The sequence below is a fragment of the Saccopteryx bilineata genome, chromosome 6 (assembly GCF_036850765.1).
Source record: "Saccopteryx bilineata isolate mSacBil1 chromosome 6, mSacBil1_pri_phased_curated, whole genome shotgun sequence".
In the NCBI taxonomy this organism is placed as follows: Eukaryota; Metazoa; Chordata; class Mammalia; order Chiroptera; family Emballonuridae; genus Saccopteryx; species Saccopteryx bilineata.
Window position 1 is genome coordinate 140,200,985 of NC_089495.1, and position 13,468 is coordinate 140,214,452.

A 13,468-nucleotide genomic window follows, 5' to 3' on the forward strand; every position below is an offset into this window, starting at 1 on the left:
TCATGGGACTAATAGGAGAAAGGGAAGGGGCCGCGTCAGGCTGTTGTGAATCCACTGGGACTTGGGAAAAGGTTGGACGTTTTCATCTGGACGAGTAAGAAATTTTAATGCGTTTTGGGCCCTCAGCTACTATTTTCCCTCTATCCTGTGTTTCGTGGCCATACCTTCCCAAAGTCGTCTTGGTGATTGCTGTTAAAAACTGTTAAAAACCAAGAACAAAGCTTTATGAGTTTTCATGTGTGCCAGGAATAGAGAAATTGTCTTCAGGCTTGGGGACAACTTTCGGGGTGTGCTTAATTATCCAGAGAATAAGATGGTTGTGTTTTTCGATCTTTAGTTTGCATTTTTTGTAGCTGGGCATTGTCCTGTCAAAAGTGACCCCCTTGCAGTCCATAGTAGTAGTGCAAGAAAGTTTCTGTAATGTAAGTCCTTTCTGTCACTTTGTCTTTCCCTTGAAGTTACCTGTCAACTTCGATTAGCTGTTGACCGGACGTAGGACCGTGATTTAGAGCCAGCATTAATTAACAAGTGGAATAAAGCATGCAGTTTGGCAGGTCCTGAGTCGGGGTGGTCGTGATGTGAGTGTGTGCCAGTGTGCATGCATGCCTGTGTGCAGATGTGTGTGTGGGAGGGTGCGGGGGCAGCTGCACATAAGGAAAAAGGAGGCACGCACCTGCCTGTGTGTGTGATACCTGAGAGTTCTTCGTTCTAGCTGGGAGGCAGGCATTCCCGTGTCACCCTTTATCATGTCCTCACTAAATCCACCTTGTCGACAGCAGCAGCTAGGGGCCAGAGAGGACTGGATCGGGGTCTGAGAGCAGCTGAATTGTGGTCAAAAGCATGAAGTAAGAAAACCCAGAGTTCTTTCCTATTCACATGGAAAGTACTCACAGTCTTGGCCTAGGAGACACTACTGTGATGCTGCGAGGGGACAGGAGAAGTGATGGCAGAGTATTTTGTAGACTGTGTTTTGGCTAGTGGGAAGACTTGGGAAAGACGTGTTAAACAGTCGTCCTTCTTACAGCACTGGGAGGCTTTGCTGCTAAGGGTAAACGAGTGATAATCATAACGAAAAGTAATTTAGTACATTTGGACGGTACCTTAAAATCTACCAAGTGCTTCTCCTCCACCAGCTAGAGGAATTAGAGGAATTGAAGCCCTGGATTTGGGAAGACAGCAGATTGGTTTGCTGGAGGTTCTGAAGGACGCCCACCTGGGGAGAGAGGGGAAGCCGTTGGAGGGTCCCAATCGGCTTTCTTTTATGTCTAAGATCTCCACAGACAACCCTTCTCTGCCTCTACCTGGGAAGCTGCATCCCGAACGTTCTGACGTCTCAGGATGCTCCCACCCACCCATAGGGCGCTGGGCCAGTGACCCTTTCCAGGGACAGTTGTTAGGCTTCCACTCCTTGAGCCTCCCACGCAGAGTGCAGAGGGCTCCCTGCCAGCTGTGGGCACCTCCTTCTGCCCTCTTGTTGGTATGAAAACCAGAGCAGCCTCCCTGTGCTCTTTCCACTTGCCCAGCAGACAGAATAGCGACATCCTCTGAGATTTTGTTTTCCTAGTAGGGGGAGCACGGTGGGTGGGGGAGCCCCTGCGGTGTGCTGGATGTCACCATAAACCCAGCGCTCACTCCAGCCCCTGGGTTCTGCCCCATAAACCCCGGTGCAGACGGCCTGTGCGGCCCGTCCCTCTGCCAGGGTCTCTTATCACCGTCCTTCCTCAGACAACAACGTTAAAGGTGATTTTTATGACTAGGGTGCCGGTGTACTAAACACCCCTTGCTCAGTTAACATTTTCCGTGTTTGTGAGGGTAATTCTGTGGGGGCCTGACTACTGTGCTTTGTTCTTCGAATTAGGGGTCTCCCCACCCCCTCCTGGGGGGGGAACCCTTTATGTGTTATTTATTTTTGAAAAAGAAAGCCTGACCAAGCTATAAACATACCGCCCAGCAGTCTGATGTCAGTGTTTGTCAAAGGTGCGGGCACATTTTTATAACACCCTCCCCTCTCCAGATGTCATGCGGTTTCCTTTCATGAAAAGGGAACGAAATTTACTGTGCACGTTGGAGTAAGTGGCCTATGCCAGGATTGAAGGGCTGCCACGCAACCTCTGGGTTCTTGCCGTCGTGCGTGGCCCCAGCGCCATGTCTAGCATTGTGTGGGAGCACATGCCTCCCGGGAGACCTTGGTCAACAGTCTGGTTTCATCCCCCCTCCCCCCTTGGTGAGGGAATCTGCTCAGGCTTGTCCCTGGCTGACTCATCCTGTTGAAGGCCAGGGAATGTCCCCGTAGACCTTTGACCTTTAATCCTGCCTTCTGAAAGACTGGATTTTGAGCTCTTTCTTTGACTTTCTGAGGCTGAAGACGCCTCCTCTTCCTTTCTTTCTTTCTTTCTGAGAGTTGAATTCCTGTTCTTTTCAGTCTAGCAGAATCAGGTGCAGACTTCCTTGGGTGTGTGCCACGGGCGCTCCCAAGACTTTCTCTCCCCTTTTCACCCTGACCCTTGGTGTCTGCCATCCCCTCGGGGCCTCTGGGTTCCTGGCTCGGTGTCATCTGGGTTTTGCCCAAGAGCGTTCATGCCACCCATGCCATAGGTGGCAAAGGACAGTCTGAGTGTCCGTGGTGGTGTGCTGTGTGGCTGGCACCTGGGGTCTGGCTGTCACCCTGTACCTCTGCGGCAAGCCCTCTCTGCCTGCCTTTGATGTCAGGGAGCAAGCAGCTGAAGGAGGCTCTGCGCCATCTCCCCGGGTAATCTTTACACACTCTTCCCGTCACTTCTGTGTCCTCTAGGCCCAGAAGGATGGAGACACTCAGATTCTTGTGTCACTCCTGTCATGACCTTTCCAAGGTCATGGGTCCAAACTGCCTTGAAACGTCCAGTTCCTTCTACCTCTTGTCCCTCAAGCACCTTGAAAAAGGTGGCCACTGGGAGTTTTTGCTGTTGGTACCCTGTCCTGAGTAAATCGCCACTGGAGTATTCTGAGGGCCATGCAGACTGTCTCAGCTCCAAGTTACCTCATTTTACAGATTTTACAGATGCGGGCTCTGACGCCCAGAGAGGTTAAGTCACCTTCCCGCGGCTACCCGGATGGTGGCGGACCCACGTCCTGTAACTTGGGTTTCCTGATTCCCGGTCCCATCTCTTTCCACGGCACCCGATTCCACCCTTAACCTAAATGCATGTGACCCGTGGGTGAATGACGGGTGTGTGTGTGTGTGAGTGTGTGAGGGCCGAGACAGGTGAGAGCAGGAGCAGCAGTGGCCGAGAAGCCGGGCCCGAGAGAGGACGCAGGAAACCAAGGAGAAACTGTTGAGCGTGTTCCCGGGGCCCTAGTTCATGAAACCTATATGCTACTTATTCAATGGCATGTAGAGACAAGCTGAGAAAGATTTTTTTACACTCCAAACGCCTGTTAAAAGAAGCTAGAAGGACTGCACTTCAACAACAGTCTCGAAAATCCATTTATGTGAACCCCCTTTCTCTAGGGGTGCTGGGTAAAGGAGGGGCCCCTGGGTGTGCTCTGATTGGTTGGACAGGCGTTCCCGAGGCTGCACTGCGTCTGTAGGCGGCGTTTTGCTGCGTCATTTGTGATGACTCAGATGAGTAAGGGCGGGTCCTGCGCTCCAGGAACGGAGCATCAGTGGGAGGGACAAGAAGCTGTCCCCACAGAACTCGCTTGCAGGGAGCAGCGGGCTGTCCACGGCTAACTCCTGGCTCTCCTGGCCAGTTCTGCACTTGATATTCCTCCTAAAATAGTATTATTTCCCTTAAGAAGAGTTTCCTAAGCTCAAAGCATGCCTTTTGTTCCTGTGCTGAACTGGCTTTCTGTGTGTGGGTGTGACCAATTTGGGTGTGTGTGTGTATTTCTAGTAGTGATACCTGCATTCTTCCCTAGGGATAAATGATCGCACGCTCTCTTATGCTATTTAAAGGCAGGTCACCCTGAGTCCCGTATTCTAGACTCAGCGTACAGCTGGTGGCGTGGATGTCAGTGTGGGCACCAGGCACACCTGGGGACGAGCCGCCTGTGCCCCTCAGCTGCGGGTCACTCATGGGTCTCTCTGAGCCTCAGTGTCCTTGTCTGTAAAATAGTCTATTGTAACACCCCAGTACCTCCCACACAGACAGCCCTGGAATGCCTGCCTGCTGTGTACAAGCTTTATGCCCCATCCTTTTCAGCTAAATATTTATGCACCAAACACACATGTACCAAACATGTGTGTGCAGACAGACACATGCAACTCTGGTGGATGGGAAGAGATGTAACTCAAAATTTGAAGTCATGAGACCGGGCTCGGAGCCTGGGTCTGTGACTTTGGGCGAGTCGGGGACCTGAGTGAGCCTCAGCTTGCCCCTCTTGCAAAGACGGTGTTAGCGGCCGACGTACCCTGTGGATGTAGGGGCTGGTGAATGACCCAGGAGCTGAGACTAGCTGCGTACTTACCTCTGCTCTCCTCGCCTCTCCTCTTCTTCCCTTCTAGGTGGGAGCCGAGCCGACAATGAAGAAGAGGAAGAAGAGGGGGAAGGGGGGCTGGAGCTGAGCAGTCCCCCAAACCCCTACCAGACACACCCTCTGCCGGAAGGATGCTGTACCATAGATGGTGAGCCTGCCAGCCCTGCGCGGCGTCTGCAGCTGGGAACTGCGGGCGTCCCCCTGAGCCCACGGCCTCCAGCAGGCAGTGGTCGGGGTCCCCTTCTACACCTGCAGCATTGGCTACACCATGCCGTGGGGGCTCGGTCAGGCTCACGGCCCCTCAGCCACTCCTTGGACAGCCTTAGCTTTATAGTCCCTTTGGGGAACTGCTAGCAGTTGTTTCAGATCAGGGCCTGAGGCAGCTGAGCAGGGCTTGCAGAAGCGGTCAGATGGGCTGTGGAGGCCCCGTGCACCCTGCCGGTGGGCCTGGACTTGACCTTGTGCAGGGTGACTGGCAGGGGAGGCAACCAGCCCTCACAGGGGCTGCTGTTCCAGGGAAAGAAAAGCTATTCAAGAAGTAGGACTCTCAGTGTTCAAGTGTTAAAAGTTCAACTAAATAAGAAAATGGAAGACTCACCAGTGGCCATTAGCATGATTTTCAGAGGACTTCCAAGTCCATGCAGTGAAAACCCCAACTGTCCACAGCCTGTTACCCCAGGTCTGCAAGAAGGTGGGGCCACTCTGCAGATGGAAGGGGCCCAGGTCGTGAAAGGTGAAGGCCAGCTGGGTGTTTGACCTCGATCTCAGGGAGCTTGCTGAACATCCCTAAGGGAATGAAGGGGACCTCTGGGCCTGAGAGGCAGACTGGGTGCATCCTGGCCCACCTCTCAGCAACTTTGAGCCAATGACTTAATCTCTCTGAGACTCAATTTCCATATCTCCAGAACCGGGGGCGGGGAGCACAGTACCCCGTATGTGACTGAGAGGAGCTTCGCAGAGCTTCTCCGGGGGTGCCGCACACAGTGGGCACATGGGTTTCCCGTTTCCAGTCTCCTGCCTTCCACCCAGGGGCAGTGGGAGCCCTTGCAGACGTGTTACAGATGAAGAAGCAGGTGCAGGTGGAGGAGAGCCCTTCTAAAGGGCTGTGGTTGTGCAGGGAAGGTCCTGCGGTCGTCGGTGTTCATGTTACCACGTGCATCGTCTCGGGCGGACACTAAAGATGGAGGAAGCCTCAAGTCGGGCTGTGTGTGCCGCATCAAGGAAAACCCGGGAAAGGGTCCATCCTGAGCAACTCAGCTGTTTCTTTTTTCTTCCCCCCCCCCAAGATAATTTTTGGACACATATTTTAAAATAGGAACTATGCGAGGGGTGGGCAAAGGTAGGTTCACAGTGTGCGTGCACACAGCAGTTTATTGTATCATCTACTGGTTGATTACTGTAGGATGTATCTGTATTACCACTGTGATCCTACTTTTGCCCACGCCCGTGTTGAAATGCCCCTGAGTACAAAAGGCTCACTGGGTACAGAGTGCCAGTCTCTGCACTGGGAGTCTCTGCTGAGTCCTGGGCACTCCGCCCCTCCGCAGGCAGCCAGGGCCACTGGGTCCTCCCCCGTATTCCTGCTGCTTGCCTATCCTCATGCACGTAAAATGCAGACAGTAAAAAAATATAACTCCCTCAGAATTTTTTGTGCATTTATTTGGTACACACTTGAATTTACCATCGTCTGTCTATATTTTTTCCTGTTGAGCTTCCTCTATGCAGTCATTATATGGTAACGCCACCAGTCAGAAAGACACAGGGTTAAGTCTCGTTAATCACCACGTCACAGTTTTATCTCTCAGAATTAATTCTAGAGTCAGCCACGTCCAGCGGAAGGGGTTGGTCCCGGCAAGATCCAGACTGTCCTTGTACCTTGGTCCATGTGGATCCTGGTTCTGGAAGCCCCTGGGCAGTGGGAGTGAGCCCTGTTCGTGCCTCCTAGGGTTCTGCCAGGCGGGGAAGGACCTGCGCCTCGTCTCCATCTCCAACCAGCCTATCGACGTGCCCGCGGGCTTCCTCCTCGTGGGGGCCAAGTCCCCCAGCCTGCCGGACCACCTCCTGGTGTGCGCCGTGGACAAAAGGTTCCTGCCAGATGACAACGGGCACAACGCTCTGCTCGGTGAGTCCCTCCTTGGCCCTTCCCCACAGCTCCGTCTGCATGGTGGATGGGGACCAGGGAGGCCGTGGGCGGGGTGGAGAGGCCACCATTGGGGTCTCTTCGCCAGCATGTCACACGTCCTTTATGTCTTTCAGTAGACTCTGTCTTTATGGAATGCAAGGAGGATGAGATTTATTTTAAAGTGTGACTGCCTTTCGGTAGAGCGCTCATCATTTAGTATGCATTCTTTTGTACCTCTATTCCTCAGACCTTCCCTAAGTGCTTACCTGTGAGATGGACAGGACCCAAAACCCTGTCCCAGACCCTCCCAGACACACTCAGACATCAGGCAGGAGAATAAGGCTGAGCATGTGTCCTTGCCGCTCAAATGTATAACGGCCAGGCACCCTCGTCCGCTCTCCCCTCTGGTTTCCCTCCCACCTCTCAAAGGGCGCCCTTCTTGTCCTGGCTTCATTGGTTTCATTGGTAGGCTTGGACCTGTCCGTGAACTTGCCCATGAGAAAAGGAACAGGGTCAGGATTCAAACTCAGGTCTTCCCAGCTCCAAATCCTACCCTTCCATTAACTACCATACCTGACGCTTCTGTCTGTAGCCTGCTCAAGATCAGCGTGGGGGAGACCACAGCTTTGGTTTTTCGAACAGTCACTGGCTCAGGAGACCACAGTGTTTGGACAGAGGTGAGGCCAGGCTCACCAAGCCTGGCTCTGTTTGTTCAGACGTTCAGAAAGCTCTTACTGTTCTCTGCACACTCCCCATTCAGCAGAGCAAACGGGGGAGGTGTGAGGTTTAGACCAAGAGCCCCGAGAGCTGGGTTCCAGTACTGCATGTGACCGCTGGTAGCTTTTGGCGGCTGGGCCTCAGTATCCTCATCCATAAATAAGGTGGGGAGGTGATGCCCTCGTGCCCCTGGCCCTGTGGCAGTCTGGCCCCTTCACCTAGTCGGGAGATTCCCTGGGAGCAGATGGGTTGGTCATGGTCTGTCTATTTCAGGCGTCGCCTCGGGAACAGCCTTCACTGTAGAAGCCAGTTTGATTGTGAGAGTTTATGGGAAGAACCAGGCTAACTCCCATCCCAGTATCTTCTGCCCTTTGCCTGTGTATAAACATTTAAACTTCCAGTTTTATGCTGGGTAGCGCACGTCAGTGGATCTTTATTGAGCACATTTTAGGTCTGAGGACTATGCTCAGTACTGAACGGGGGACAAGGGAGAGTGAGGTTTGACCGAGAGAAGTTAAGAAATTATTCCTGCCACGAGGACGGGGCGTGGGGGTGGCAGCGGCGGCATGGTCCTTGGCTACATGTAAACTCTGAAACAAGGTGAGGAGTGCTGACCAGAGGGGCAGACACGGCTCTGGGACACTGACCAGGGAGAGAAAAGGTTGAAGCCGACTCCTTTTTGGGGCAAGTTCGTGGACTTAGTTTAACTAGTTCTTAAAAGATCCCGGAAAAATCACTCTACCAGAGAAGCTCCCAGAGTCATGACGGCGCCTCAGATTAAATTGGTTTATAAGGCTGCTCCGGCCGAAACGTGTTGGCAGCTGGGCCAGCGTTTGATCTGGCTGAATTCCACCACTTTGTTTCTTGAAAGGAATTGTGAGGGCAGTAAACTGAGGGGGTGCTGTGTCTTGGAATGCGGAGATGAAGGTCTTTCGGTTCATTCACCACCAGCCCGGCCACAGCTTCGAGCTCCTTGGGCAGCCAGCGCGGAGGATGTGGTGTCTTTGTTAATGGCTTGTCAAAGAGCCCTCGGAGGCGGGTGAAAAGGGCCGGTTGGTAATAACTGGCGCTTTCTTCTTTTAAAATAACTCAGTGCTCTCAGCTTGCACATTTCACACTGTTTAGACGAGATCGGGTGCGTTCAGGGTGGTATGGCCGTAGACTCACACTGTTTAGGTTTCCTGCAATTACCCCTGATGTCTGCACGGGACAGGGTGGCCCTGCAGCCCTCCCGGGACCAGGGCTCAGCGCTTTTTAGTGACCCATAAAATGAAAGCTGCGGATAATCTTGGGGGAAGCAATGGAGAGCCCCACCCGCCCCCCTGTTGGCCATCACTGAGAATGAAGAGAGTCTCGTTTTAGTGACTTTGTATCGACGGAGGGTGTTTTGTCTGAAGAAGTGGGGACAGTAAAGTACAGGTGTGTGTGTTTCAGTTGTTTTCTGCTTTTTTGTTTGGTAGTAATTGACCTACATTAGCTGATGGCCATAGGAGGAGAAAACACATAAAGAGAACATTCATTTTTGTTCATTTTTTTTTTTCTAGAAGGAAGGGAGTTTCTTTCTTTCTTTCTTTCTTTCTTTCTTTCTTTCTTTCTTTCTTTTTTCATTCAGCAGGCAAATAATTAAGCATGTTTGGAATTATATAACCCCAAACTGAAGGTGGAACTTAAGTTTAGCCTTGGGCTGCAAATCCAAGTCAGACTGGGTCTCTCTCTGGGAGCTCGGGGTCTGGTGGGGGACACAGGCCAATAGAGACTCAGAGACCCACACCAAGGCACCGCGGAAGTCAGGTGTGTGCTGATCCCTGCGGCACGCGGGGCCGAGGCCTTGGCAGGTCGTGAGGAGCACCCGGGGCGCACGGTCCCCAGTGACGGGAAAGGGATCTCAGGGGAGGCGGTGTTCAAGCGGGGCCCTGACACACGAGTGGAATGTTGCCCGTGGGGGAAGAACCCTGACAGCTGCTACATTATTGAGACGTGTCATGTGCCAGAAACCACGCTCAGTTACAAGAACCAGGTGAGGCGGGTGCGTAATGACCTAGCCTCTGTACGTGAAGAAGCAAAGGCACAGAGAGGTTAGCCTACTTGCTCAGGGCCACCCAGCTAGTAAAGGGCAGGCCCTGAATTTGAACCCGGGTGACCTGGCCCTGGTGCTCATGTCCTAGACAAAAGGGCCTGTCGGCTAGAGGGACTTTGTGCACAAAGGAGCTGGGCAGGCAGAGGGACGGGGAGAACTTCCTGTGGTCACAGCAGACGCTATAGAACTGCTCTACAACGGAAGGTGGGGGGGTCAGGTGGGTCCTGCTTGGAAAAGGCTGTGGCATCCGGGAGACAGTATCAGACTAGAGGGTTAAGACAGAAGACCTAATAGTTTTCTGTGTCTGTCTTTTGTCTGTAACAGCTCCTCGCATGTGGCCAGCCCTGTTAAACTTATAACCCTTCCTTCTCCTCGACTTTTCAAATTATTTTCAGGCAAATCCAAGATATCGTGTCATTTAATCTGTAAATGATTCAATATGTACCCCTTAAAGATAAGGGCTTTTTGTTGGAAATCCAATGACATCATTATACCTAAAAAATTTAACGTTAGGCCCTGGCCGGTTGGCTCAGCGGTAGAGCGTCGGCCTAGCGTGCGGAGGACCCGGGTTCGATTCCCGGCCAGGGCACACAGGAGAAGCGCCCATTTGCTTCTCCACCCCTCCGCCGCGCCTTCCTCTCTGTCTCTCTCTTCCCCTCCCGCAGCCAAGGCTCCATTGGAGCAAAGATGGCCCGGGCGCTGGGGATGGCTCTGTGGCCTCTGCCTCAGGCGCTAGAGTGGCTCTGGTCGCAACATGGCGATGCCCAGGATGGGCAGAGCGTCGCCCCATGGTGGGCGTGCCCGGTGGATCCCGGTTGGGCGCATGCGGGAGTCTGTCTGACTGTCTCTCCCTGTTTCCAGCTTCAGAAAAATGCAAAAAAAAAAAAAAAAAAATAACATTAATGCCTTAAGATCCTCAAATCTCCAGGGTGTTCAAGATGTGTTTTATAACTTTTTATAGTTGGTTCTTAAAATTAAGATCCAAATGAGGTTCTCCCAAAGCATTTGGTCACTGTGTCCCTTAGGTCTCTCTTATATGTATTCTCTCCTATTTTTATGTCCTTCCTTCCTAGTTTTCCCCTTAACAGTTTATATTTTAAAGAAGCATCAGAAGTATTCAAATGAGGCCATTACCGTGTGTTAATTTGCACTTTAGAAAGATCTCTCAGCGGTAACGCAAGTAATTGATTTTTACTCAGAGAAACTGAGGCAGGGGAACCAGTTATGAGCCTGTTGCAGGATTCCAGATAGTTACGGCGCCCTGATAGTTTAAACCTCCGAGCGTCGTACCATCAAACCCTGCCCTCCCTACTGTTGGAGTTTGTCCCAGGTGGACCTTCTGCAAGCCTGCCATTAGCTGTGTCCTCAGGGACCCCACCTTGTCTGGAGGAAGCCACTGTGGGTGCTTCAAAGAAGAATCATGTAAGTTTGGTTCTGGAAGGAGGCAGAGTTCATTTTGTCCTCACCTTCCCTTTTATGGTTGGGAAACTGGGACCCAGAGAGAGCAAGCCACTTCCCCTATCTCAGCACTGTGAGAGCCAGGAAGGGTCAGACCTCATCCTCCTGGCCCTCTGAGCTCTGTTCTCTGATACCGCTCTGTCCGTCCAAGGGAAAGCAAGAAATGATACTTGCTGAGAACCTACTGTGCTGAACACAGTGGGCGCTTTACCCTCCTTACACTCCTTCAAGATGGACTTTTGTGAGATCATGTCATAGCAGAATGGTTCAATTCCCAACTCCCATTCTCCCCTGGTCCTCCCCTACCCCACCTCCTGTCCCTCCCATGGGCGAGTTGCTTTCTGTCTGTGCCCAATTCCCTCGTGTCAATTGGGGAGCCCACGAGGTGTGTTACAGGGCTTCTGGAGGTTTAAATGAGAACATTTATAACATAAAGTGCTTGGCACAGTGCCAGGCCCCTGCTCAGTGTGCAGTAAGTGTTTGCTGTTATCATTTTGGTGACAGATGGGAGACACAAAGCTCAGAGATGTAACCTGCTTGAAGTCACACATAAGCAGGGAGTCCAGATTTGAAGCCAGGTCCCTCTGATATGCAAGTGTGTGATGCTGCACACTCGCAAAGTGTTGGAGGGGGACCGGAACTTTCTTTCCAACAGAAGGGAGAGCCTCACTTGGTGGCTGCACACACAGGTGCCCATTCGGGACATGCTTGTGAAACCAGTGCCACCTGCAGCTGCTAACCACCGCAGGCTTGGACCCGTGGGAAGGTCGCGTAGTGTCTATGTGTGTGGTCAAGAGTGATTCATTTTTATGGGGCATCTCCGGTGGGTCAGTACATGGAAGCAGTGATTTCTCTCAAGCCTGGATATCTGTGCCTGGCAGGACCTTGCGGATTCGGGCTGTATGGTGTGCTTCTAGGTCTGTTCTGAAGAGATGATTATAGACTTTCGAGTCCTAAGGGAGATTTCTCAAGGGAGTGGCTTGTTATATTCTTCCTCGTGAAAACTTTCATTGCCTTTCAGACAATTTCTTGAAAGATTAGAATTATCTCATGTGATCAGTAGGGGTGGTTTCAACCATCTCCCCGTCTCCAGGGCCTGGTTGGTAAGCCACTGGAGGTTTTCTTGGCTGGCCCTCCCTGGCCCGGGTCACATCTCAGGAGAGCAGAGGATCCCCCAGCCAGCAAGGTTTTGCCAACGCAGGAGAGCAGCTTGCCTGCGGGCTCCCTAACTACTTACTACAAGGAAGATCCAGGTTTCCACTCGCATTTCAAAACCCACAAACAGGCCCTCTATGGTCTGTGGTTCCTGCCCCTGCTTCCGAGATGGTCCCATAGCCCACATTTCTCATGGGACAAAGGCCTATAATCTATCTCTGGACAGGGATGGCAGTGCTGGCCTTGGCAAACTGCTCTTAGCATGCTTGGTCTTGCAGATCTGTTTCTTGTTCATCCATCTTTTTTTTAAATGTAGGGTCAGAATCCCTTCCAGAGAGCTTGGCAGGTTTTTCAGGGCCAATACTTGGGTGGCTGTTGAGCTGTTTATCTCAAGATTCCCCTGTTGGAGACAAAGGGCTCAATAAAAACGTCAGATTATGACTTCAAAGTGTGTGCAGAAATCTTCCAGTGCTCGATCTTACAGTTACCTTGTTTCCTGTCTCCTTCCTTCCCTCCCAATATCTACAAACAATCTGCCACCTGCTGAGCACTAGTCTGTGCACGTACACTTACGTACAGGCACAGGTTGCACCTTCTCAAGGTCACACCGTGATCCCGGTTCTTTGGAAGCATGGGGTTGTTATGGAGGACAAGACAGGAATCTCAATAACTATAGCACTGAGGAAGAAGTTACAAGGCTCTCTGAGCAATGTAAGAGGCTGGAGGGGTCGGAAGGTGAGGCCTGCCCCTTCGGGACAAGGAGGTCTCTGGAGAAGTGGGCATTTGAACTGAGGGTTGAGTGACAGGCAGAGGGCAGGCAGGTGGGGCTGAAGTGAGGAAGGGTGTGTGCCTGGAGGCAGGAGCATGGTGGGGGTGGTCAGGGGGGTCCACCGGAAGGAGGCATAGCAGAATGAGGACCAGGAAATGGAGCTGGAGGTAGGGGTTGTGGGGGTTGGGCACAGCCTTGAATGCCATACCATGGGTCTAGATTTCATCCTCATGCTAGACCCCAGTGCCACACTTCCGGTATCTGCTTAGGACTGTGACTTAGCCTTTCTGATTTTTAGGGTTCCGAAAAGGAGGTTTTGCTGTCCTGAGTGACTGGTTATTGCTAAGCTGAGTGAACTGTCTGGATGACAATGCATGGGCAGGAATGGCACTGTTTCTCTGTGTGTGCGCTAACTCTCTCCTGCTCCGTAAAAAACAAGTGAATATAGAGCCCAGTGTTGGGTGTTTCTTTGGTACCTTATCTGTTTTCTCTGGTTGAAAGGGAAGAGGATTCTGGAAGGTTAAACTAACCTGGAACTGGTCCTGTTGCTAGACCAAGAGATTGGTTCTAATTCCTGAGGCCTTTTAAGGAATATAAAATTTGCTTAAGATAAGACAGACCAAAAGAATCCACCAGGTTTCTGTCCTGTCTGTAGGAAAATGGCTGGGAGTTAGACTGTGGTCCTGAGACAAGTCTTTGGTGTGGACTTTGGAAC

The 13,468-nt window shown here is 52.0% G+C and overlaps 1 protein-coding gene across 1 annotated transcript in view; it reads left to right on the forward strand.

The window, feature by feature from the left end:
• The window catches only part of GREB1 (growth regulating estrogen receptor binding 1), a 121,044-nt gene that overhangs the window by 57,664 nt on the left and 49,912 nt on the right, over positions 1–13,468 (forward strand). Inside the window, exons 3-4 of the mRNA XM_066236264.1 lie at positions 4,484–4,603; positions 6,401–6,577. Coding sequence (XP_066092361.1) covers positions 4,484–4,603; positions 6,401–6,577 — 297 coding nt within the window. The remainder of the gene's footprint in view (positions 1–4,483; positions 4,604–6,400; positions 6,578–13,468) is intronic.